Below are 25658 nucleotides of genomic sequence, written 5' to 3'. Positions count from 1 at the left end.
GAGACTGCATACACAAAAAGCCAAACACTTACCCTGCCAGCCCACATCCTGTAGGCCTCAAAGATAATGAACAACTGTTTGAAAAAGCCTGTTACAATGTTCTTGAAACCTGTTCCACTTCTCATCTTCATTTCTGTGCTTTTAAACCACATTTGAATTACTTGCTTTTGGTTAGCAAGATTGTTAGCATCTAGTATTTTTGTGGCAATTCAAATGTCCTAAAAACAGTACAACTAGACTTTTTCCGTTTTCTCTGTATTAAGCATGATTTTGCTTTAAGATTGAACTCTTTACCTTAGGAACATTTTTAGCTGGCTGAATTAATAAAATCATAGTCCGCAGGCATTTTTTTCTATTGTTGGACATGAACTTCAATTGTGCATATATAATAGCTATTTAGACTTATATGCATGCATAAGTGTTCAATGTGTGCATATATTTAGAGTGAATGTTTGGATCATAGTAGGGACCCTAATGCATGCGCAAAATAAACTCTGGATAAAACCCTGACCTAAACCGCTCAATACATTGCATGTTTTGCTTTAACAACTATGTATAATGGGAAAATACAAGCCCTGATTCAGCAAACACTAAAACAAGTAATTAAAGTTAAGCATGTTCTTAAATGCTTGGCTGAATTTGGGCAGTGACCACCACAGTATTTCCCACAACATTATCTTTAAATTCCTAGTGATGATGATGATCTTTTGAAAATGTATACACAATCCTCTTTTGACTACCAGCAATGCATAGCTTCTTTTTGCCTTTTTTCAGGTAGTGTTTAGGTTAGATAAGAAAAGAAGAAACTTGTTTGCTGAAATCATAGCCCCATCATACTATTTATAATTTGTCTTGTTCTCCCTAGTCTATTCATTGTGGAGTCAAAATCTTAACATCACCCATAGCTTACTTTTCTATTTAATTGAAAAGTATGACTTGCTCTGCTTGAATCATTGAATACTTTGTCCTTTAATTTTGCAGCCATATACAACTTTAAAGGTGCAGGAGAATCACAGTTACCCCTGCAGATTGGTGATGTGGTCCATATATTGGAGTCCTGTGAAGGTAAGTCACTTGCATTCAAAATATAGTGTCTCTTTTTAATTACTTGCATTGAAAACTTACATTTATATCACATTTCCTCATGTGCTTTCCGCCATCAACCAGTATTACATTAACATATTCCTGGGAAAACAGGGCTAATTATTTCATTAATAACAGGTTTCAAAGTAGCAGCCGTGTTAGTTTGTATCCGTAAAAAGAACAGGAGTACTTGTGGCACCTTAGAGACTAACAAATTTATTAATTTCATTAATGAATACTTTTCAAGTCTCAGAATTAAACTAAGCTGTTTCCTATCTGCTTATTTCAGTTGACCATTCAACTTGCAATAAAGCATCAATCGCTTTCATTGGCCAGTTGTCTTTATTTTATTGATTTCAATACATAGGATGTACTAATGCAAGTCACCTGAAACCTACCACATGATTATGAAGCCAGTTTATCACCTGTGTGTGTGTGGGAAAAGCCTGGTTAGCATGAAAGGATTTAGTGAATTTCAACTTCAGGTTTTTCATCTAATTAGTGGTAAAGGAAAGGGGGTATTCAACTTATTTTCCCTTCCCCTACTTCCCTTCAACCTGTGAGTATACTGATGAGAGCTACACAGATGTTAAGATGATCATAGAAATTGTCTTACATCTAGATCTACCTGTTCTACCAAGAAGCGCATAATGTACTACAACTACAAAAACAACATTTAATATTGTAAGAGTTTCAAAACCAGGATAGGTCCTGCTGCACTTGGTTAGTCTAAATTTGCTTTCTTTGGGTCAGAGTATATTCATCCTTGGACATCTGTTGTCAGAAATGTTAAAGTGCATGTGGTTTTCATGCAAAACATTAAGGATGAAGGAATCCAGGTGGATAAAGAGTTGAGGTTGTTGTCAGCCCCTCTTAGGTGCACTGTGCTTATCTGATGGAAGAATTGAGTTTTGAAGATAATACATGAGTTGTATGTGTGTGAGGTTTATTATGTTTTAAAATTCTCACTTAACACAAAGAACTTCTTTAATACGTAATATTTCACTCTTCTTGTATGTCAGAGCTGCCTTACAAGAAACACTTTTTAGAAATCAAAACATCTCACTCCATTTACCTCAAGTGCCAAACAATGATTATTAGCATGCATTAAATAATGCTGGCCAAAATTTAAAACTAGTTGCACATCATTAACATTGAATGTGTTGCTCCAAATTATTGCTGTATGTGGACAAAGGGGTGGAAGTAAGACAGAACTAAGATGGGAAGATGCAAAAAGGAATAAAATAAGACTGGAACTTGCAGCAAACTGGAAATTGCAGGTGTGTGTGTGTGTGTGTGTGTGTGCCCAATGCACCTGAGTTGAAGATTTTTGCCAGTAGTACCACTAGGTGGCATATGTACCCCAGCTCTCCTTGTCTGCCATCTCCTCTCAGTGAAAGTTGGAGTTCTCTGTGGCTGTTTGCTTTGGTTAGCCAGTGTATTCTGAAAATCTTTGCATGTATAGAACAAAAAAGCAGAGGGATTTTTGTCTAGAAGTTCACCTGATGAAAGAGGAATGTGTCCTGCGTTGAAACCAGATCCCAAACATGAGGTGACAGATTCTAAATCCATGAGAAATGTTCCTCCAGCCACCAGCAACTCAAAGCACAAGTCAGGTGAAAAATAATGCTTTTCATCTTCGCCACTGGCCTCCTTGAAGCTTTCTGATGCTGACAAGTGCTCAAAATCTCAATCTTCTCAGAAGAAGCCTTCCAGTAAGTCTTCCAATACTGGTTTGAGGTATCATAAATGTAAGGGCCAGATCAGATGATAAACATTAACATAAAAAAGAATCTGACACATCAGAAAAGGGCAGACAAATAAACAGTGACAAGTTTTTAAAGTGCTTGTACACAAATGCTAGAAGTCTAAATAATAAGACGAGTGAACTAGAGTGCCTTGTGATAAAGGAGGATATTGATATAATAGGCATCACAGAAACCTGGTGGATTGAGAGCAATCAATGGGACACAATCATTCCGGGGTACAAAATATATCGGAAGGACAGAACAGGTCGTGCGGGGGGGGGGGGGGGGGGGCCCTATATGTAAAAAAAAATGTAGAATAAAATGAAGTAAAAATCTTAAGTGAATCCACATGTTCCATAGAATCTCTATGGATAGAAATTTCATGCTCTAATAAGAATATAACATTAGGGATCTATTATCGACCACCTGACCAGGACAGTGATAGTGATGATGAAATGCTAAGGGAAATTAGAGAGGCTATCAAAATTAAGAACTCAATAATAGTGGGGGATTTCAATTATCCCCATAATGACTGGGAACATTTCACTTCAGGACGAAATGCAGAGATAAAATTTCTCGATACTTTAAATGACTGCTTCATGGAGCAGCTGGTACAGGAACCTACAAGGGGAGAGGCAACTCTAGATTTAGTCCTGAGTGGAGCGCAGGAGCTGGTCCAAAAGGTAACTATAACAGGACCGCTTGGAAATAGTGACCATAATACAATAGCATTCAACATCCCTGTAGTGAGAAGAACATCTCAACAGCCCAACACTGTGGCATTTAATTTTAAAAGGGGGAACTATGCAAAAATGAGGGGGTTAGTTAAACAGAAGTTAAAAGGTACAGTGACTAAAGTGAAATCCCTGCAAGCTGCATGGGTGCTTTTTAAAGACACCATAATAGAAGCCCAACTTCAATGTATACCCCAAATTAAGAAACACAGTAAAAGAACTAAAAAAGAGCCACCGTGGCTTAACAACCATGTAAAAGAAGCAGTGAGAAATAAAAAGACTTCCTTTAAAAAGTGGAAATCAAATCCTAGTGAGGCAAATAGAAAGGAGCATAAACACTGCCAAATTAAGTGCAAGAATGTAATAAGAAAAGCCAAAGAGGAGTTTGAAGAACGGGTAGCCAAAAACTCCAAAGGTAATAACAAAATGTTTTTTAAGTACATCAGAAGCAGGAAGCCTGCTAAACAACCAGTGGGGCCCCTTGATGATCGAGATACAAAAGGAGCGCTTAAAGACGATAAAGTCATTGCGGAGAAACTAAATGGATTCTTTGCTTCAGTCTTCACGGCTGAGGATGTTAGGGAGATTCCCAAACCTGAGCCGGCTTTTGTAGGTGACAAATCTGAGGAACTGTCACAGATTGAAGTGTCACTAGAGGAGGTTTTGGAATTAATTGATAAACTTAACATTAACAAGTCACTGGTACCAGATGGCATTCACCCAAGAGTTCTGAAAGAACTCAAATGTGAAGTTGCGGAACTATTAACTAAGGTTTGTAACCTGTCCTTTAAATCGGCTTCTGTACCCAATGACTGGAAGTTAGCTAATGTAATGCCAATATTTAAAAAGGGCTCTAGAGGTGATTCCGGCAATTACAGACCGGTAAGTCTAACATCGGTACTGGGCAAATTAGTCGAAACAATAGTTAAGAATAAAATTGTCAGACACATAGAAAAACATAAACTGTTGAGCAATAGTCAACATGGTTTCTGTAAAGGGAAATCGTGTCTTACTAATCTATTAGAGTTCTTTGAAGGGGTCAACAAACATGTGGACAAGGGGGATCCAGTGGACATAGTGTACTTAGATTTCGAGAGAGCCTTTGACAAGGTCCCTCACCAAAGGCTCTTACGTAAATTAAGCTGTCATGGGATAAAAGGGAAGGTCCTTTCCTGGATTGAGAACTGGTTAAAAGACCGGGAACAAAGGGTAGGAATTAATGGTAAATTCTCAGAATGGAGAGGGGTAACTAGTGGTGTTCCCCAAGGGTCAGTCCTCGGACCAATCCTATTCAACTTATTCATAAATGATCTGGAGAAAGGGGTAAACAGTGAGGTGGCAAAGTTTGAAGATGATACTAAACTGCTCAAGATTGTTAAGACCAAAGCAGACTGTGAAGAACTTCAAAAAGATCTCACAAAACTAAGTGGCATTGGCCACTGTTGGTAGACAGGATACTGTGCTAGATGGACCTTTGGTCTGACCCGGTACGGCTGTTCTTATGTAAGTACTCACCAGCTCTGTCAGAGGATGCATCATGGACTCCAGCTCCTTCAGGGTGCCTTTAGTTAATCAGTCAGTCTGTAAACCTGAAGTCTAACCCAGTGATGGCAGTGCTTTCCTGTCCACAACCACTGGGTCACATGGCCTTGTGCACATATGTAACTCAGCATACCAGGCTTCACCTTCACTGTTGACAGGCTTTGCTCCATTTTGTTTTTTCGTTTGACCAGGCACCCTTTTGTCATGCTCATTTGTGTACCTGAATGAGTGTTTCAGTCTCTGAACTGGTGGCTGGACACTTGTAATATGTGCAAAGGGTGTCCCAGTTCTATCTCCAGAACCAACTAGAACTCTGGTTACAGATGCATCTACCAAAGGCTGGGGGTCTGCCTCAGTTGACTTCATGCACAAGCTCTGGTCACCCAGGAGGTCTCTCTGCATATAGACATGTGAAGTTCCATGCTATCCATTGGGCCTGTGAAACATTTATGTCTTTCATCAGGAACTAGTTGGTGCAAGTCCTTACAGACAACACCACAGCCATGTTTTATCACCACAGCTGTGGGGAAGGGTGTGGATATGTGCAAGAATGACTCGTCTATATCAGGAGGCTAGCCACTTGTGGAACCTATGCATAAGAACCAAAGTTTCCTCGAGATAGTTCCATCTTCTGGGAGTAAGGAATGCCACTGCAGATTCCCTTGGCTGGGATTTCTGCGGACCACCACAAGTGGTCAATCAGAAAGGACATCCTCCTCCAGATCTTCCATCAGTGACGATACCTGAAAGTAGACTTGTTTACTACCAACTTGAACAACAAATTCAAGAACTTTTGCTCCAGCCTGAGTTGCAGTCTGTGTTCCTTAACAGATGTCTTTCTTCTCCCATTGACCAGTCATCTGCTATATGCATTTCTTCCAGTCCCTCTCATCCCAAGGGTACTCAGGAGGCTGAAAACAGACAAAACAACATTTATCTTAGTGGCACTGGTCTGGCCAAGATAGTACTGGTTCACAGGCCTACACCAGCTTTCAATCAGGCCACCTAACTTCGCTTTGAGTCAGGGATCTGCTATCTCAGAACCAGGGCTGGTCTCCACACTAATCTCCAGTCTCTCCACCTCACTGCATGGATAAGCTCTGGTTAAATGCTTGTGAAAAACTGAGCTCCAGAGATGTCCAAAATGTCTTTGTGAGCAGCAGGAAGGATTCTGCTAGAGCCACATCCACAGTTAAATGGAAGTGTGTGTCCATCTGAACAATCTCAGCATTTATCACCCCCAGCGACAGGACACTAGTCATATACTGGATTACTTATTGCATTTGAAGCCATCTGGCCTTTCAGTTCTTTGAGTTCACCTGGCTTCCATATCTGCAGTCCATCTGCCAGTTAGAGGGGTTTTCTGTTTTCTCTCTGTTTTCCCTCTAGTATCTAGATTTCTGAAAAAACTAGTCCATGTCTATTGTCTAGTATCTGACCAGGTACCATCATGGGATCTTAACCTAGTCTTTAAAGGCTAATGGACTCTTTAAAACCCCTAGTAACATCACCATTGTATTTCTGGAGGCAATAACTTCTGCAAGAAGAGTGTCTCAGCTATGAGTTCTGCTAACTAGCTGTCCTTAATTTTTCCCCCCTATGAATGAGGACAAGGTTCCTTTCAGATGACACCCTAAGTTCATTGAGAATGTGGTGTCATCTTTTCATCAGAACCAATCTATTCATCTTCCAGTGTTTTCCCCAAAACCTCATTCTTCCAAATGAAGAAAGACTTCATACCTTGGATGTTCTCAAAACTTTGCTGTTCCACCTTGATCGCACTGTTGTTCAGTGTGATCCCAGGCTCTTTATAGCCCATGCAGAGAGAGTCAAAGGACCAATCAGTGATAGCTCAACATATCTCACGGGATCTCTGACAGTAGCAAACTTGATTACAATCTTGCAAAAATCTCTCCACCACCAAACCCCCCCCCCCAACTCATGCCCCCAGGGCTCAGTCCACTTCCTCTGTATTGTTGAACAATGTTCTGATAACAGATATCTGTAAAGCAGCAACGTGGTCATTTGTACATAACTTAGGCTCTCGAACAGCCGAGCTTCAGCAAGTCAGCATTGCAGTCTCGGTTCAGATAATTCAAAATCCTACTATCTGTAAGGAAACTGCTACAAAGTCACCAGCAGCAGAATGTATATGTGCACAGTCACTTGAACGAGAGAAATGGGTTACTTACCTACAGTAACTGTTCTCAGATGTGTTGTGTGCTCATACATTCCACAACCCTCCCACCTGGCCCACTACTTTTAGACAATAACTTCACTAGAGGGAGATGGAACTGAAGTGGTGGACATGCCCATTTTATGACTTAAGCTCAATGTATGAGGAGAGTGAGGGTGCACATGCCACCTAATGGTACTGCTGGCAAGAGTCTGACTTAAGTGCTCTGGGGGCACACAAATGCAGTGAAATTATACATGTGCACAACACACCATTAAGAACAACAGTTACTGTAGGTAAGTGTTTGTTTTTTCTCCCCTCATTTCTTCATCATGCAGCTGGTAGGAGACTGGCTCCCACTCAAAACCACAGCTGTGGTGGTTACACTTGCATATACACTGTGAAGGAAGAGAAGTATTAGACAGGTGTTTTATAGTGCAAAGATTTAATAAACAAAACTGCTCCAGAGCATCTTGCGACAATGAATTATAACACGGCTTGTGCAAAAGTGAACTCTTTGTGGCTCTACTACTCAATTCCCAATCTATCCTGATTATAGCAGGTAACACTGGGTCTAGTTCTGCTCTCATTGAAACTAGTGGGAGTTGTAAATACACAAGGTCCACAGGACCAAGCTACTAATTCATCCATAATGACAGGTTTCTACCCCTTTTCCTAAAGCTGGCCTTAAATAGGAACTGGAAAACATTGCTACTGTAGTTCAGTGGTTTTTAATGTTTTTCTTTTCCTTGTTTAAAATGCCATCTTAGGACACAGAAAATACAATTGAGAGGGGAAGGCTTTATTGTTCTGCACATTTGTTCGGCTGCTGTTCAGTTATGTAAGTTATTACCAAACGCCATAAATGTGAACGCTGTTTCACAAACCCATGAAGCACAAGGTTGCAGCCTCTACGGGCTGGAGTATAATGCAGACAAAACACAAATGAAATATGCTGAGGAATGAAAATGACATCAGCAGTGCTGGAGAGGAGATCAATCTTGGAACGCTAAAATAAACAGGTGGATTTTAATGAGGAATTTGAAGGAAATTGGTAGGGCCATGGAGGAAGATGAAGGTATCTTGAAGTATGGCATGAAAACAAGGGGGAGGCAAAGGGAGTGCATGATGAGCAGCTAGAGCACAAATATTTTCACTAGTAGAATGGAGGGTGGCTCTTTAAAAAAGCACAGAAGTACTGACCCACAACCCCCCTAGAACCTGCAAAGTTTAACTATAGAGCTGATGGGAAATTGGAGAGAGTGTGAACCTGATAGTTATTGCACTAACCTGGGATGTGTGAGACCCACGTTCAAGTCACTGGTGCAAGTCTGGTAGGGTAGGAACTACAGCCTGCATCTTCCACATCCCAGGTGAGTGCCCTAAACTCTGGCAATCCTGGGGCTGGCGGTCTCTATTTTGCCCAAAAAAATTCCAGGGTCTCAGTTTTCTCCCCGTGCAGAACAGAAAGCTTCTTGCAATGAAAATTTTTCTCAGGATGGGAAAAAACATTTTCTGCACAGCTCGACTTGATTGTCCTTTCCCTGCCTGCTTAATTTGAACCAGACACTGTAACCGTGGATGGTAGTTAAAGCGATTTCTTTGTTTTTTCTCATTTGAAATGAAAAACCAAACACATTCCAAAAATGTCTTAACAAACCAATTTGACATCCCCTTCCCCCAACCCAATACACTTTTTTCAGCTGAAACTATTTGCTCTATTAGGCCCAAATTAACAAATAGTTTTGGTGCACCAAAAATATATATTTTGCAGCAAATTTACTAATTGACAAAAAAAATAACACTAGCTCTAGTGGTAGATCCACAAGCCTGTTCCAGTCTATGCCTCCCTACATGCCTCCTTGGAATGGATATATATGAAGCTATCCAAGCCCAACTCATTCCAGTGGGCAGAGCTGAACTCTTCTCTGGTTGTACAGGGCAACAGGGTCTTGGGAAAGGATGTTGGTGTATGCACTACTAGTGTTTGGTATGTCTTGATTTGAGGGGAGAAACGTCATTCCTTCCCATCTAAAAAAGAGATCTCATGGCTCTAAAATGGAGTTGAGCAAGGGATGGTGATGGGCCCATTGGGCAAGAAATGCATCCCTCAGAAGTGACTGGGGATGTGACAGGTTTGCCAGAGCCAGTGGAGCATTCCCCCAAAGCATTCCCCCAAAGCAAGCTCCTTTTAACTTTACAGCAGTCAATTGATGTCCTACTCAAGGTGGCCACTTGGGCTTTAAATTCTACTATGTAAAACAAAATTTTCAAAAAGTGCGGTCAGAATTAGGGCCCTGACCTGGCTGGACTTTTGGGTTAAGATGGGAGATCTTTCCTTTTGTTGCCACTTCACCCAGAACTGCTCCTGGAGGAAGTAGCCAGCCCTTCTTACCTTGCCTGCCTTGCCAAGTTTTGCTTCTGCCCACTCCCAGCCCTTCTAGCTGCTGAAGAACAGCTTTGCATTGTTTCCACTAGCCATTGATCCTGGATGGCCTCTCTAGGCAGACTTTGGAGGTCTAAACTTGCTTCTCTTTTTCCCCAAAAGGGCATCAAAGTGCTGGGGCATCAGACGTCTGGTAGGCCCTGTCTTAGGGGAAGTTGAGGTAGCCTCCTAAATATCAGTGAGAATCAGGCCTCCTGCAAGAGATGCTTCCCTCAGCCTCCTCTCATTAGTTAAGACTAGAATGGACCCTTTCCACAAATTGTTTTGTGTGTGTGTGTGGGGGGGTGTTTTTGAAAAATCCTCAGACACATCTGTTTTCTCACCCCCCATGTCCTTTCAATTAACCCTCTGCAGAGAGGCAGAAGGTGCCTTTGGGCTGTGCCAACCTCTTTTAATATTGTGGTGACTGAGAGATGATAAGGAATTAATTTACTTGAGGTTCCCCTCCCCCTTTCCTGGCTTCTATTTGAGTGTACAGCAAGGCTTTTTAAAAAAACACAAACACGTATCTCTTTTACAGTGATTTGCCTCATGTATAGTTTAGTCTAGAGTATGTTAATATTCTGTCTTGCGTTCTGTCTGCTGTACAAGGCCCATTAGCAGAACCCGGGAAGCAGTGCAGTGCTATTATGCTGAACAACAAAATAAAACAAAATTTCACAAAGGGTTGTTGTCATCTGTCTGAATAAAATTTAAAATACTCAGCCCTTGACTTGCTGTGAAATTTGTGGTCTTCTCAAAACAGTTGCTCAATGAGGGAAGTGGAATCTTTCGTATTGTGTAAGTGAGGAAGTTAGTCTTATTCCAGATATTTTGAAAGGTATGTTCTACTGCAAATTGTAGCTGATAAGCATAAAAAAAGCATGTGTGTGTGTGTGGGAACAGATTTGTTTACTCTTTTATGTACATGCATCTGTAATGCAGACTTTGCCCAAATCGCATATACAAAAAAGCTCATGTAGAATCTGCATATGATGGTGTGCAGTCATGGCGACTGTGTGCACCAGTGATGGATGATGCATGAAATGGGGTTTTTGTGCACACTGTTGTAAATGGGCATGTAGATTATTTACAACTACTTTACTCAGTTTTAGATTTAGGGTGGGATATTCATAACTGCTCAGTGTGGGTCTAATTCTGTTTCTGTTGCACTCAGTAGTACACAATGAGCATTTTACCATCAGACCAGAGTTACACTGGCACTGAGCACTTATGAAAATCCCTCTTTTGAACCTTTGTTTTAAAAACTGCAACTAAATTGAGCATTAGAATATTGCTGCTTCTAATTATTTTTATTTACTAGCTTAGTTACAAGAGTAGGAGTGCTGCTGTTCACAACAAGAGCGCTTTATATGGAGATTGGCAAACCTTTCTGTAGTGGAGCATGTGAACTAGCAGCTAATGTGCAGTGGCCCTGATGTCTTCCGTGCTAGAAGCCAATAGCACCCTTTTGTGACCCCTACTTGTTATGTTCACAGGGTTGTGGGTTAATACATCTTAATGCAATTCAAAACAAGAAATGAAGTACTTGTGGGGAATTTCCATAGTGAAACCAATTTCTATTACATCTTAAGAAAAGAAGGCCAGGATAATCATTTTGGCTTCATATCCTGGCTATTCACAGCTCTGTGAAATAGTTAACACAGACAATTAGTAACCAACTGTGGCCTGCTGTCCGATGTACATAATAACCAGACAGAATCCCATGCAAATTAGAGGGGCTCCATTTGAGCGTACGGGCCTGTTTGTGTCAATCAGATAGCAGGATTGGGGCATATTTGGACAAAGCAGCTTTGAAAGCTCAGTGGGCCCAGTTTCTCTGCCAGATATACCATGACCTGTAGTATGCTTTTTGTTGAGGGTGGTGGCATAGATCTCTTTTGTTTGTTGTATACGTTTCAATTTGTATTACAGCATAACATTTAAGTTTCAAACTACTTGCAAAGTCCCATCCCAACTTTATTTTGGTATAAATGGGGCAAGCCCTTTTTTATTACAAGTGCAAGATGAAATTCTGCTTTTTTTGATGAAAAGAGAATGAGTCTCATGCTGACGAATTGAGTAAAACCTCCATGATGGTCCTCATTTCTCAAAGCCCTCACTTTAGCTCTATGTATTTGATGCTTCCTCTCAACTATCAGGCCTCGGAAGACTTTTTTAAGCAATGAGCGCACAGAAGACTTGCTTTTTGTACTTTGTTGGGAGTGATTGAATGTTTGAGAGCTATGTGATTAATAGTGGGTTTAGAATGTGAAGATGTTACTATGCCTTGTATTGCCTCAGTACCTATCTCTATCGATTTCTGCTGTATTGCTCGTGTAGTACGTTCTATCATCCTGTTTTGCTTATTTCGTTCAGCTGCATATCAGAAGTCTTCAGGGTTAGTTCTTATTGCAACAACTACAAAATTTTGATGTTTAACAGTGGGTGGGGCATATTTGTTTCTGTCAGTATCCAGTAACCAGAAATTCATAGGTCACATCTTCGTCTGAGTAATGACAGAGGTGAAGCAAATCAAGTCTTGGGAATTGTGGTGACCTAGATTACCTGGTTTACTGGGAACATACTAGACTAGACCCACAAGTCTGAAAACTTAATGGGTTGCTTTAAAACTAATTTATTAGATGAGAGCAGAACGTCTCTATGTACATAATGCAAGCTGCTTTGAGTAAATGCAGATTAAAATTGTTACAAATAGCATTGCTGTAGGCATCAATAAATGTAAAAGTTTAATAGAGCAGAAATGGGTGAAGAATGGATCAACAAGAAGAAAGATAGCAGAAAAGAACAGAACAGAACCAGCGATCAAGAGAAACGATGCCAGTAGAAAGTAAGCTTAAGGAGAAGTAGGGAGAAGGCATTAAAAACATTCAGGCATTCACAAAAAATGGTATGAAGGGGAAAAATCTGACTAGCTGGATTTATTTTGTCTGCAACACTAGAGAAGCAGACTTGGAATGGAGGTAGAAGTGAATGCATGTTGGTTTGACACCTTTTGGTTTAATTGTACTAGCTTGCGTTTGATATAGTTAGTACTTCATAGCTTTGTGTTGAGTTCAGAGTTGTGGTTTTCTATTATATATGTCTACATGTAAAGCCACTCCTGAGAAAAGAACAGCTTTTATTCTTCTTGCTCAAAAGAAGCTAAAACTCCCTACAACTTTTTTTGAGTGTCGTCTTTTGCAGATTTTTTTTCTTGGGTCATAATTTTCAGTGCTTACATGAAGGGATCATGGGTGGAAATGGTATAATTAATTAAAGACTAAGATACCACAAAGGGATCAGATTTGAAAGTTTTGTCTAATTCCTACATACGGGGTAAATGGGCCTTGATATGCTACACTTGGTTATTTACACTCATTGAAAGGAATAAATGGGTTGGGAGTACAAGATGTGTCCTATCCCGTAAACACAGGGTGACCAAATATTGATCCAAATTCATACAAGGGGAGTTACTGTAATGGGTGCTTTCTGCCCCACACTTTGGTTTTGTCTAAACACAAGAAATGGAGGGCCTTACATTTTTAGATGTACTATATTTAATCTTTGAACGTGTTTTGCTGTTACTTTCCATGCTTTATTATGTTACACGCAATGATGATGATAAACATCATATGAATTTATTTTTGTGCAATTTATGCAAGTATTCCGTTGTACTGAGTTCTGTTCTCTTCTTGATTTTTCAGATTGGTACAAAGGATACCTAGTAAGACACAAAGGGTTCGAGGTAAGGATGTAATTTACATTCTTGTAAGATTTTATGCTAAAAATAAACAACTTCACTTCTTGGTGTTAGTTTATTTCAGAGCTGTCAAAGAATCAAATCCTGATCAGTTAGCCCAACCACCTCATTCTGTTTTAATTCGGTGGGACTCTACATGGTGGGTAAGGTGAAAAGGATTTGACCTGAAATTTGTTCTTAAATATGAAGAGAAGAGAGGATTGTGTAAAACAGATCAAAGAGAAAAGAATGGCTGTGCCTCCAGGTCAAGAGCGCTGATGAAGATGTGACCTGAAATACTTGTTTAAAGTTAATTTATTGCGAAATTGTAAAATATTGTAAGTGCTTCAGCATTTGTTCCAAACATTCCTAAGCCCAGATTCAATATAAATTCCCATCAAGCTTCAAGTTATTGGCTAGGAATGACAGCACAAGTCTTAAACTGTAATTGTTTTGGTGTCTTGCGCATGTTTGTCAACATGGATGTCTCAGAGTTAGAATCTGAGCTCCCCAGTTAGCTTGTAGTTACTGTGTTAACTTAAACTTTCATTGTGTTATGAATTCAAACATAACACGTTTCAGTTATGACTTCCTGCAAGGTTAACTTGTCATTTGACATACTCAAGAACCTGAGTTCAGTAAAAAATACCTAGAGGTTTACTTGATTTGTATTGAATTTGTCACAGAGACCAAAAAGTTTATTTGGGGGTTTGAGTGGAGGATAACACAGATTTTTTTTTTTTTAAATAAGTCCACTATTCAGATAAAACACCATGCAGACTACTAGGGAGCAGTAGTCAATATCGCAAAGGAGATGTAATATTTGTAAATGTGATCAGCACTACCTGCAGATGTACGAAAGTCTCAGAACAGAGCTATCACAGAAAATGAATATATCCGAGAAGTAGGACATTCCTAGTGTCAGTAAAGTGATGTTTGGGTCATTTAATATAAATGCCTAACCAAAATCCATGGAGGACCTTCTTAACAGGGTCTAATTCTTGTCCTATTTTCACTGCTTTGAATAACCTGATCATTATGTTCTTAACAAGTTTCAAAACTACAGTCCCTAGGACGGGCATGTTTCAGTCACTGGAAACTAATTATGCTGTTAATACTTTCTGTGGATCCAGGTGCACACTAAAATGGCAAAAGCTATTATAAAGGAAATCCATAATCTTGTTAGTCTGGGGAAAGGGGACAAAAATCTTGTATAGCCACTCACAGGAGGATGCTTGAGGATCAGGGGATACTTTTAAAAAGTACAGAAGACAACTTAGCCCACCTGCCCCTGAACAGATTGATCCATGAATATAAGATTCAGCATTGAGCTTGCAGTTTCAGTCAATAGACCATCTTGATTGGGTGTTACTATGAAGTAAGTGTTTAGTCTATCATCTGTTGCTCTCCTTCATTTACTAGTTAAGTTTTTTAGTATTTGCCTTTGCGTCCGAATGCACCCACTTTTGGTCTAAATCTCACTTCATGTATCCTGAGTCTGCAGCTGGTTTAGCACACTTTCTTGTGACTTCTGGTCAAGGTAGTCTGTGGGCAGTAATTTTAGCTATTCTCAGGCAGGGGGAGCCATCAGCTACAATAAGATCAAACTTGAGCAGCATATATCTCTACCCTTGTTTCTTCAAATTTGCTGAGAACATTTTGCCCTGTGTTCAGATTAGAATATGTGAATGACTTAAACATTACTGCTGCTTGGCTCCGCCAGAACTGGAACAGATTTGCATCTTTGTTACCAGCTATTTACTTACTGCTCTGTGATGTGTTTACATGGACATAATTACAACTTTAATGTTCTTAGATTAAGCAAGGAACTGTTATCCAACAGGCATCTTGTAAATTGTTTTACAAATACCTAAAGAAAGAATCTTAAACTGAGAAATGAATTACTCAGTTGGCAGGTGAGATCCAAGTTGGCAGGTGAGATCCAAGTTAAAGGTATTGTATAAAACTTACCAGAGTCCTATAGGTTTGATTTTCTTTTATTAAAGTGCCCGTGGTGTCATGTTTTAAGCAAGTGAGTATCATAGACTCATAGACTCTGAGGTACATCTGCATTGTGATCATCTAATCTGACCTTCTGCACATAGCAGGCCACAGAACCTCACCCCCTCACTCCTGTAATAGACCCCTAACCTCTGGCTGAGTCACTTGAAGTCCTGTATCAGTTATGGTATCAGTGCAAATGATGTTTTCTTTATAAATATGTAGAATCTATTTATTTGTGTTCCATCTGAGCACTAAAAATAATAATGCTAATAGTAGACGTGTAGGGCACCTGACTCCCCTGCTGCCATTACTAGCTGTTGCAGGTACTATGGAGGGCCCTCCAATGCTCAGGTACTGTATCAAGAGCAGGAGGTGATGCCTGTTGGTGCAGTAGCAGCACCTCAGCAGAATCTTCATGAAGAGAATAGGTTGCTGTCTGCATGTGTGTTATCTAGATCAAGGTGAGAAAGCAGAGTCACTCCTCTTTCTCCCCATCCCCTCACACCCCCTGACATTTGAGCTGCTCCCTTTTTGAAGCTTCTCCTGCCTCAGGAGTTGCTGTTGAAATTGGTCCTTCATGCTGATAATGACTTAACAGACTAAAGTGAACCTGAAAATCTTGCTTTTAAAATATAGACCAGAACTAGCCACTTACTCATCCTTACCCTTTTTGAAATTCGGGTCAGTGAAAATTTTCTTCCAGATGCACTTGAACTATTTGCCTAAAATATTCTGAATTGGGCCAATAATGTTTCTTAAACAATTTGCAAGGTTTTTTTACTCTCTCCATTCTTTGAACTCTCTTGTTGAGCGTTATACCCCAAAAGAATTGTATATGGCTGTCTTTCTACCAAATGTTGTACAACTAATTCACCAAAATGTTCATATTAAAATGAATATTCATTAAGTTGGGGGGATATTGAACAGTATATTACACACTGCCACAGACTTGCTATCTGATGGGAGGGGTCCGTTTATCATAAGACATATATGTATAGAGGTGTCTAACTGAGCTTGCATGAGCTTAATGCTAGCACTTCCTAATATTTGAAACTGAGATCTCAACTTTCTTTAATGTAGATTTTTGTATGTAACCTACTTTGTAAATTCAGAAACCTGCAAAGTTAAGTGCGCTGGAGACTCCTCTACATAGTATTACGAGACCTTCCCAATGAAACAAAAGGGCTAAGAAACACTGATGAATGTATTCATCCTCCACCACCTTCAAAAAAGAGGTGAACTGTCAGGATGTACCCTGCAGAAGAGGCAGCAGATGAGATTCCGTTACTCAATATGTGTAGTACGACAATCAGGAGGGTAACAACTTCAGTTTCCAGCTTGAGCCAATCACTGGGCAAGAGAGCTGTGATATAGAAAGCCAGCACATCATCTTTGACTGACACATCAAATCTAGCCAAATATGTTCCAGAGGTTTAAAATTTAGTAAATCTCCAAGTTGAAATCTAGAGCGAGAGCCATTTGAAATTAAAGGGTGTTCCCAGGAAAGTCTGAAAGGCTTAATCTCTGGAACATATTAGGTTACATTTGATGTGTCAGTCACAGATGATGTGCTGGCTCTAATCCCTTCAAGTCCAAAGAAATCCTAGCTCTGTTACCATATCTAGGCATATCAGCAGCTTTGCTTGCTAACGTGAGGGAGATTTCTTCCTCGAAAGACCAAATTGAGAGTCAAAGGTTCCTTGAGGATAACATGCAAGAACTCAGTTGCCGCAGTGCCAGTATGTATCACATGAACTAACCTTGCCTACTCAGCAGTTGTCTGCAGAGATCAATTAACGATAAGAAAATCAAATCTGTTTTTTGAGAAAAATCCCTTGCTAGAGCATGTGCCAGGCACCTTGCTAGACATTACTGAAATCTCAGTTGTTTGTGGGCACATCTGGTTGTGGATGTAGAAGGCATATGGTCAGATTAAATGGCTTCCTTTATCCATAAAGTGTAAGGAAGGGACGCTCTTTCAGTTTCATTCAAGAAACCCTGCAGATTCCTCACAGCCTTAGCCCCATACTGTGAGCTCAACGTTTTGTAGGGTGGTAGGGACAGGCTATTTGTCACAAAAGCCATTTATTGGGCAGAGGTGATTGGGTCCACTATGTCATTGTCTTCCCTTCAGACTGTTGCTTCTTCACTTCAATGGAAGTGTCGATATATACTCTACCATTTCTATCGTCTGTTTCCCTCAGAACACTAACATTATTGATTTTGTCCAGATCATGTTTATAGATACATTTTAAATACTGAAGGGATCATTGTGATCATCTAGTTTGAGTGCTTGTATAACGTGAGCTACAGGACTTGCCTGAACTAGAGCATATTTTATAGAATTAATCCAATCTTGATGTTCCTATCAACATCCTTCCTGAATTGTGGACTTTAGATCTGAACACGTGATTCCACTAGCAGTTGCACCAGTGCCAAATACAGAGATAATATAGCCTTCCTACTCCTACTTGGGATGTCTGTGTTCATACATCCAAGGATCGCATTAGCTCTCTTGTGGCCACCGCATTGTACTGGGAGCTTGTGTTGAGCTGATTATCCATCATGAGAGCCAAGTCTTTTTCAAAGTCGGTGTGTCCTAGGATAAAGTCTTGTAAGGATGGTCTATTTTCTTTGTTCCTAGGGTCTGACTTTTTACATCTGTTGGTCTTAAAATGCATGTTGCCGGAGCCCTGCTTACCAAGTGATTCAGATTACTCTGTGTCAGTGACTCTTCATTATTTACCACTCCCCCAATCTTTGTCACCTGCAAGCTTTATCAGTAATTTGCTTTTTCTTCCAGGTCACTGATGAAAAGGTTAAATAGTGTAGGACCAAGAAGCAATCCCTTCAGGATTCCTCCCAAAACATACCAGCTTGATAATGATTCCCCTTTTAAGAAAGGCTATGCTGGGTAAGACCAATGGTCAATCTAGCCCAGTATCCAGTCTCTCACAGGGGCCAGTGCCAGATCCTGCAGAGGAAATGAACAGAAGAGTGGAATTTTGAGTGATCCATCTCTTGTCATCCAGTCCCAACTTCCAGTAGCTGGAAGTTTAGGGACACCTGGAGTATGGTATTGTGTCCCTGACCACCTTGGTTTACGATTAGAAAAATTAACATGACACACGGACTGGATTGAACACTGGCTAACTGACCTGTCTCGAAGTGTATCATTCTAGTTGAATCAAAATCTTGTACAGTACCAAGTCAATTGATTTTCATAAATCTAAGTATTCACTTCAGCACCATTACTTTTATCAACCAAACTTGTAATCTCTTAAAAATATCCAGTTGTAACCAAACAATATTTATCAAAGTTCCTATAAATAATGACTTGTTTACTTCCCAGAAGCCTTGTGAGTGTCTTGGGACGGAGGGGTGACTACAGATACTTACTTAGTGTCTTGCAGTAGGAAGCCTTTGGGGCACAGTAAAAATTGCAAACAACTGCCTTAAGGAGCAGCAGAATTGACGTATAAAGGGAAAATGTCCATTTATAGTACATCACCATTATGTGTGTACTTAAGGGGTCTATTTTATCTTATTGTTGCAAAAAGAGGGAGGTTGCAACAAAAGTACCACCAGGTATGTGTTTGAAGTATAAATAACTTTGGACCAAAACCCAGGGTTTGGTTGCCTAGTTGGAGGACTTCAAGGCACATTTATGCTCTGCTTTCTATGGTTAATAAACAGGGAAAATCACTATGGTAATGGAATGGTGTAGTGTTTTGGAATAACTTGAATTTATTGTTTTAAGAAACATTGGCGTAGAATGACAAATGTGTGTTGTTTTTGGTTTTGTTTCCAATAGGGAATATTTCCTAAATCTTTTATCCACATCAAAGAAGTTACTGTTGAAAAGAAAAGGTATTTCATTGTCACTGTTGCATTTGGTTAACTGACATTAATGAATTTTAGACTGCTTCTATCTAAAATGAAAGTAGATATCTACTTGGTACATGATTCTTCAGTTTATACTGGGCTTTTATTAATTGGGAAGGGGGAATGGAATGACTGAATTGTGAACACACTTGCAACCTCATTAAAAAGGAATAAAAATATTTGATTAGTTTTAACTACACAAGCTAAGAAGACAGAGAACGTAGGTATTAATTGTCATTTTATCTTACTAATGGATGGATCATCACTGTCTAAGAACTAAGTTCTAGGACATTAAGTGAGAAATATTTCACTGTTGGTTTGTTAGGTTTTAGTTATGTTAATTTGTCACTTTTTCCCCTCTCCTTAGAAATACAGAGAACATAGTACCTGCTGAAATTCCATTGGTGCAAGAAGTTACCACTACATTATGGGAATGGGGCAGCATTTGGAAACAACTCTATGTGGTGAGGGGAAGTTTTTGCCATGTTAGTTTTTCCAAATTAGATGGAAGATTGGTGAGAAAAATGCTTGATGCTATATTATGCATGTTAAATAGGCTTATTTATATATATCAAGCTGTCATTGTAATTGCCTTTGTTTTATTTTTGGAATACAAGGTGAGATTTGAGAGAAGATTTAATTAAGAAGTGATCTCTTCATCTGAGTATTTGGGTCAATACATTGTTCTCCAGTAGTATTAAAATAAAAGACATGGCTTGCAATTGTTGCTTAGAAGTAGTTGAACTTCATGCTATTAGATAATTAGTCTCCTGTGTCTGGCTCATTTTGCATAATATATTTGGCCTGTGCAGTATGTGCGCTTCAAGGAGGAGGAGGAAAGTAGATCAGGAAATGTTCAATAAACTTTTTTCGTCTGAAAATGGCAAATTGTCAAAACTGACACCTGTTTATTGGGAAGGTTTCTCTGGGCCAGGATAGAGCTTTTGCAGACATGGGGAGGATGAGATGGGGAGAGACCAGAATAGCCAATTTTTTAGGACACTCATTTTCGATTTTTGAGACCTCGATTCAAAACCCTCTTCTAAATATCCTCCAGAAAGGCAGCCAGTCTCCACCTTGCCAACAATTCATTCTTGTTATGCCTCTTTGTTATATTGAAGAGCACTTTTTTAGCATTCAGTGTTTTTCCCTCTGCCCCAGTGATGGTACTTGGACTTTGGCAGGAGACTTGATTAATCTCCTTTTTGGTAAACTAAACAGATTAAATTGCTCAGAGTAGGGCATTGTCTGCAGTCTTTGAATAGTTTTTGTGGCTCTTCTTTGCACCCTCTCCAGTTTTGCACTTTAAAATTAAGGTGGACACCAGAACTGTATGCAGTATTTTGATATTGGTCTAACCAGTGCGGTATACAGATGTAATATCACCTCCCTTATTCCAGTTTTCTAGCTGGGGCTTTCTTCTCCTGCAGAATTAGCACCCTTTAAATAACACTGTAAAATGCACAAAACAAAACTACTCCCAACCTCCATCCAATCACACAATTACCATCCCCGGGCTTTGAACCCTTAGCAATGTAGAGGTTAAACTATTTTGAATTGAATGCCTAGTATACAATGAAGGACAATGTAGGAAGCTGAAATGAAACCAAGCCCTAAATGTGAACATTTTGTATTTCAGGCAAACAAAAAAGAGCGGTTCCGGCAGGTGCAATCTATGATGTACGACCTAATGGAGTGGAGGTCACAGCTTCTGTCGGGAACACTGCCCAAAGATGAACTGAAAGAACTCAAACAGAAAGTCACGTCCAAAATTGACTATGGCAACAAGTACGTTTTTCCTTGTGCTAAACGAGTACTGGGAACAGCTCCTTTATTTTCAGACATGTCACTGGTATAGAGTTGGGGGCAATTTTTCCCTGCTTCTATGTCCCTAGCTTGCGAATATTGGGTACCTACCCATCCTTTTTGGCAGACCACTCCACTACGATCCCTGCTGCAGCAGCAGCAGACTCCATGTTCCCTTGCAGTCATGGTCACCCTTTCTTGAACAGGGCCATCCAGAATTTTCAGCTGCTCCCCTATTTGGAATCAAACATTTCAGGATGCATGATCTCTGTTGCTTATGCAGACACACAGGCATATTAGAAGGATCAGTTCTAGGTTGGGCAGATTTCACTCCTATTCATATCCACTTAATATATTCAATCTTAACATGTTCACACATGCCTCACAAACAAAGGCAAGCTCCAGGCCCATACAAGATACCTGGTGGTTGTAATACCATGCTGCCACCTGAACAAAGGTGCTGAAATGCGATGGTCATAGGTAAAATATAAGAACCTGAAGTGAACAAAATCCTGATGAAGATGATGAGAGAAAAAAATAATTTGAAGTTTCCAGGCCAAGCCCATTAAGATTGAGTCTGTTTGAGAATCTGGTAATACAAGTGAAATATCTGTGGGTTTGATGGTAGCTTCACTCATATTTTGATTGCTTCTCACTGATGCAGAGTCACCACAGCATAGCTCAACTGGCAAGCACAGGGCAATACAGGGGCAGAGCTGAGTGGTGTTGCATTGCCTGAGATGCGAGTGAGAGCTTTGCAAACCAGTTTCCACTGTTCGGTGGCAGACTTTTTGCCTCTGTCCATTACTTGTACCTTGAACTGTTGCAAATGGCTCTGGTAGTGGCAGTTCCAGGGTCTGTGTATGATTGAACATCATGGGTTGTCTGTGGCCTGCATTTACTGTAACTTACACAGCCGACACTAGGTGACAGGGAAGTGTGTACCTAGCCTACAGTGATTGTACCCACAGAATCAGGGATTAAATTTCCCTCTGGTTCAGATGGGGGAAAGCTATTTTTTGTAGGGAAAGAGGTGGTTTGCTTTTACTCATGGTAGCTTGTTTTCATTTATGGAGTGAGACACCTGTTCTGATTCAGACACTGCTGGTTACCACTGTACCATGTTTCTGCTGAGTCTACCCACGAGCTTACGTGGGTGTAGCTCTTAATATAAACATATTCAGCAGTTTTCTACTTAGGTCTGAACATGTTAGTTTGGGGAGTTTACATGGAGCTGGATCATCTGAGATACAATGTTGCATAACAAAGGTTTCAAATTGATGAATAATGGGTTTAATGATCCCTGGGGGAAAATTGTGCATTCACAAGGCTTGAGTAAACTACACAAAAGTACAAAGCATGAGTAATTAATGTATGAATCAGACATTTTCACAAATGTATCTGTGAGCTCTGATTTAATTCAGAGGAAAGTTTTTTTTTCAATTGATATCTTTCAGTTGCTTTTGTCAAAATAGATGGTAGTGTTTTATGTTGACATTAACTGAATTATTAAATGGAGCTCTTAAGACCCCGCCCCCACTCCAGCTTCAAATCCTCTACCATCTGTAGACTCAACAGAAACATGATGCAGGTGCAGAGAGAATATTTTCTTCTTTTCAGTCTGTTTAGCTAGTTCAGTTCAATGACTTGTTCATTCAAAGTTAAGAAACCAACTGGAAGTTGAAAAAGCAGGAAAGCTTGTTTTCTTCTTACAATATATGAATAAATACTAGGTGTGAGAGGATGACATCTAATGGTTTTAAAATCTTGAAGGACATGGTGACCAGACACTGAGTTCAATTCATTAACTCAAGGTAATAATTCCTTTGTATAACCATTTTTAAATGAAAAACATGTTTAAGAAAAAATTACTAAACTATCTAGCACTCTTATGATAGTTTTACTTAACATTTAAAAATGTTTTTTTACATTTTAATTGAATTCGCATTTCCATCCAAATAGAGCTTAACACAAATCACAAGGAAGAGATTAAATCATTTAATAAATAAGAAATTCACCATTCACCATTGTTTAACATAATAAAAATGTAAAAAAAAAGCATCTGAATAAAATAAGGTAAGCTATACAGTTGCCTAAATAAATGTGTATAGATATAGTGTGTTGTCCTGGTTAGCAAAAAGAAGCATCAAATGTAGTGTAAAGACTGAAAGAATCAACCTTTCCTTTGGAAAATAACTAAAAAGTACAAACGCAAAAGTTGATTAAAATCAATAATTTAAATCAGGGTTCCCTGCTTGCTGATTGAAATCACGATGACAATTGATAATTTAATGGCTTGAATTTAAATCTGTTGGCCCTGGGGGAGGCTTAGGTGTTGGGGGTGGAGGGTGTCAGTCTGAGGGGGGCAGTGCGGAATTGTTGTGGGCACAAAAGAGGAGTGAGGAGGTGCTGGGGCAGAATGGGTCACCTGGGGAGTTGCTGGGGTACCAGAAGAAAAGTGCTGGGGCACAGATTCCTTGTTCGTTCCAAGGAGAGCAGGGCTCTAAGAACAAGCTAGAAATTGGAAGGGGGCAGACTTCAGTATATGGAAGACACACCCTATGGTGAGGTGCGTGGAGTCTTGAGAGAGTGAGACCCTGAGTAGAGAAAGAGGGAGACAGTCTGGTGGAGGGGAGAGTCAGTGGGTAAGGGATCTGGAGAGGAGGAGGAGAGTCCCAAGACTATCATGGAAGGACCAAGGAGAATGGAGAGGGTGGGAAATGTTTGGCAGAGGAATGGAATTTGGCAGAAAGGGCTGAAGCCAAATGGAGCACACTGAGAGGGTGGAACAGGGTGACATGAAATTGGAGGGGACAGACAGAGATACTTCATCACTCTACTGGGGAAGGTTTATACCCTAATAAGGAAGAAGAGGCAAAGTCTTCATGAAATCTACTAGTGGTTTGGCTGTTGCTCAATTTTACATGATAGGCACTTGGACACTATAGGGGTAGGTGGCAGTATAAAACCCTAATATGGGTCTGTAAAGGGAAAACCAAAGCTTGAAAAAAACTATGGGGAAAGATTTCTTTTTTTTCTTGATAAGTATCTTCAACAAAACAGTGTCATCAGATGTATTACTTAAATTATATATGTCCTCCTTGTTTTATTAGACTGAACTGACTGCTTCAACATTCCAAACAGCTTATTATGAATCCAATTTCAAAGACCGTCAGTTGAATATAATTTGTTCTAGAAGAAAATAATCATGTCTTATGGAGTGCTTCTTTTTTAATCTCTACAGGATACTTGAGCTAGATCTAATAGTTAGAGATGAAGATGGAAATATCTTGGATCCAGATAAAACCAGCGTCATTAGCCTATTTCATGCACATGAAGAAGCTACTAATAAAATTACAGAGCGAATTAAAGAAGAAATGGTATGAACAATTTGCCAAAATTGGCCCTTCCTTTCAGAAAGTGTTAATTTAGTTTACAAGGTGTTATCTGTTTGTTTAAACTTGATCCTTCTCCCAGTAAAACCAATGGAAGTTTTGCCACTGATTTAAAGGAGCAGTTTCTGATCCCTAGTTGATAAATATGGAACATGTCACCTCAGCTGTAAATATTTACTTTGTTTTACCAGACTTTGTCAAAATTTGCCTAACAGTGACTTCAGCAAGTTTCTCCATGCATTGAATAAGATGAAAAAGTGCAACTGTTGGTCTAACCCAACAACTGAAGAATAGACATGAGTGTTAGTGACTGGAACTGGATTAAATACATGGGCCAAGATATCAAAACTCAGTGCCTAAAATAAGATTCTCAAATGAATGGCAAGGCTCCGATGTGGTCTGACTTCCACAACTGCTGGTTTGTAGAATTAGAACATAAGAACTGCCATACTGGGTCAGACCAAAGGTCCATCTAGCTTAGTATCCTGTCTTCTGACAGTGGCCAATGCCAGGTGCCCCAGAGGGAATGAACAGAACAGGTAATCATCAAGTTATCCATTCCCTGTCACCCATTCCCAGCTTCTGGCAAACAGAGGCTAGGGACACCATCCCTGCCCATCCTGGTTAATAGCCATTGATGGACCTATCCTTTATGAATTTATCTAGTTCTTTTTTGAATGCTGTTATAGTCTTGGCCTTCACAACATCCTCTGGCAAGGAGTTCCACAGGTTGACTGTGCATTGTGTGAAAAAATGCTTCCTTTTGTTTGTTTTAAACTGCTGCCTATTAATTTCATTTGGTGGTCCCTAGTTCTTGTGTTATGAGAAGGAGTAAATAACACTTTCTTATTTACTTTCTCCACACCTGTCATGTTTTTTATAGACCTCTATCATATTCTCCCTTTGTCATCTCTTTTCCAAACTGAAAAGTCCCAGTCTTATTAATCTCTCCTCAGACGGCAGTTGTTCCATACCCCTAATAATTTCTGTTGCCCTTTTCTGAACCTTTTCCAAGTCCAATATATCTTTTTTGAGAGGGGGCGACCACATCTGCATGCAGTATTCAAGATGTGGGCGTACCATGGATTTATATAGAGGCAATATGATATTTTCTGTCT

General features: G+C 39.8%; 1 protein-coding gene across 1 annotated transcript in view; it reads left to right on the top strand.

Moving 5' to 3' along the window:
* Positions 1 to 615: 615 nt before the first annotated feature.
* The window catches only part of DOCK2 (dedicator of cytokinesis 2), a 489427-nt gene continuing 464384 nt past the window's right edge, over positions 616 to 25658 (top strand). The window contains exons 1-7 of the mRNA XM_026660847.2: positions 616 to 658; positions 982 to 1065; positions 13416 to 13456; positions 19269 to 19324; positions 19707 to 19803; positions 20979 to 21127; positions 24390 to 24525. Of these exons, the coding sequence (XP_026516632.1) occupies positions 616 to 658; positions 982 to 1065; positions 13416 to 13456; positions 19269 to 19324; positions 19707 to 19803; positions 20979 to 21127; positions 24390 to 24525 (606 nt within the window). The remainder of the gene's footprint in view (positions 659 to 981; positions 1066 to 13415; positions 13457 to 19268; positions 19325 to 19706; positions 19804 to 20978; positions 21128 to 24389; positions 24526 to 25658) is intronic.

This window comes from Terrapene carolina, unplaced genomic scaffold (assembly GCF_002925995.2).
Source record: "Terrapene carolina triunguis isolate 2854851 unplaced genomic scaffold, T_m_triunguis-2.0 Scaffold838, whole genome shotgun sequence".
Taxonomy (NCBI): Eukaryota; Metazoa; Chordata; order Testudines; family Emydidae; genus Terrapene; species Terrapene triunguis.
The sequence above is the reverse complement of the archived record's forward strand: the minus strand, read 5'-3'. Positions and strand labels throughout refer to the sequence as shown.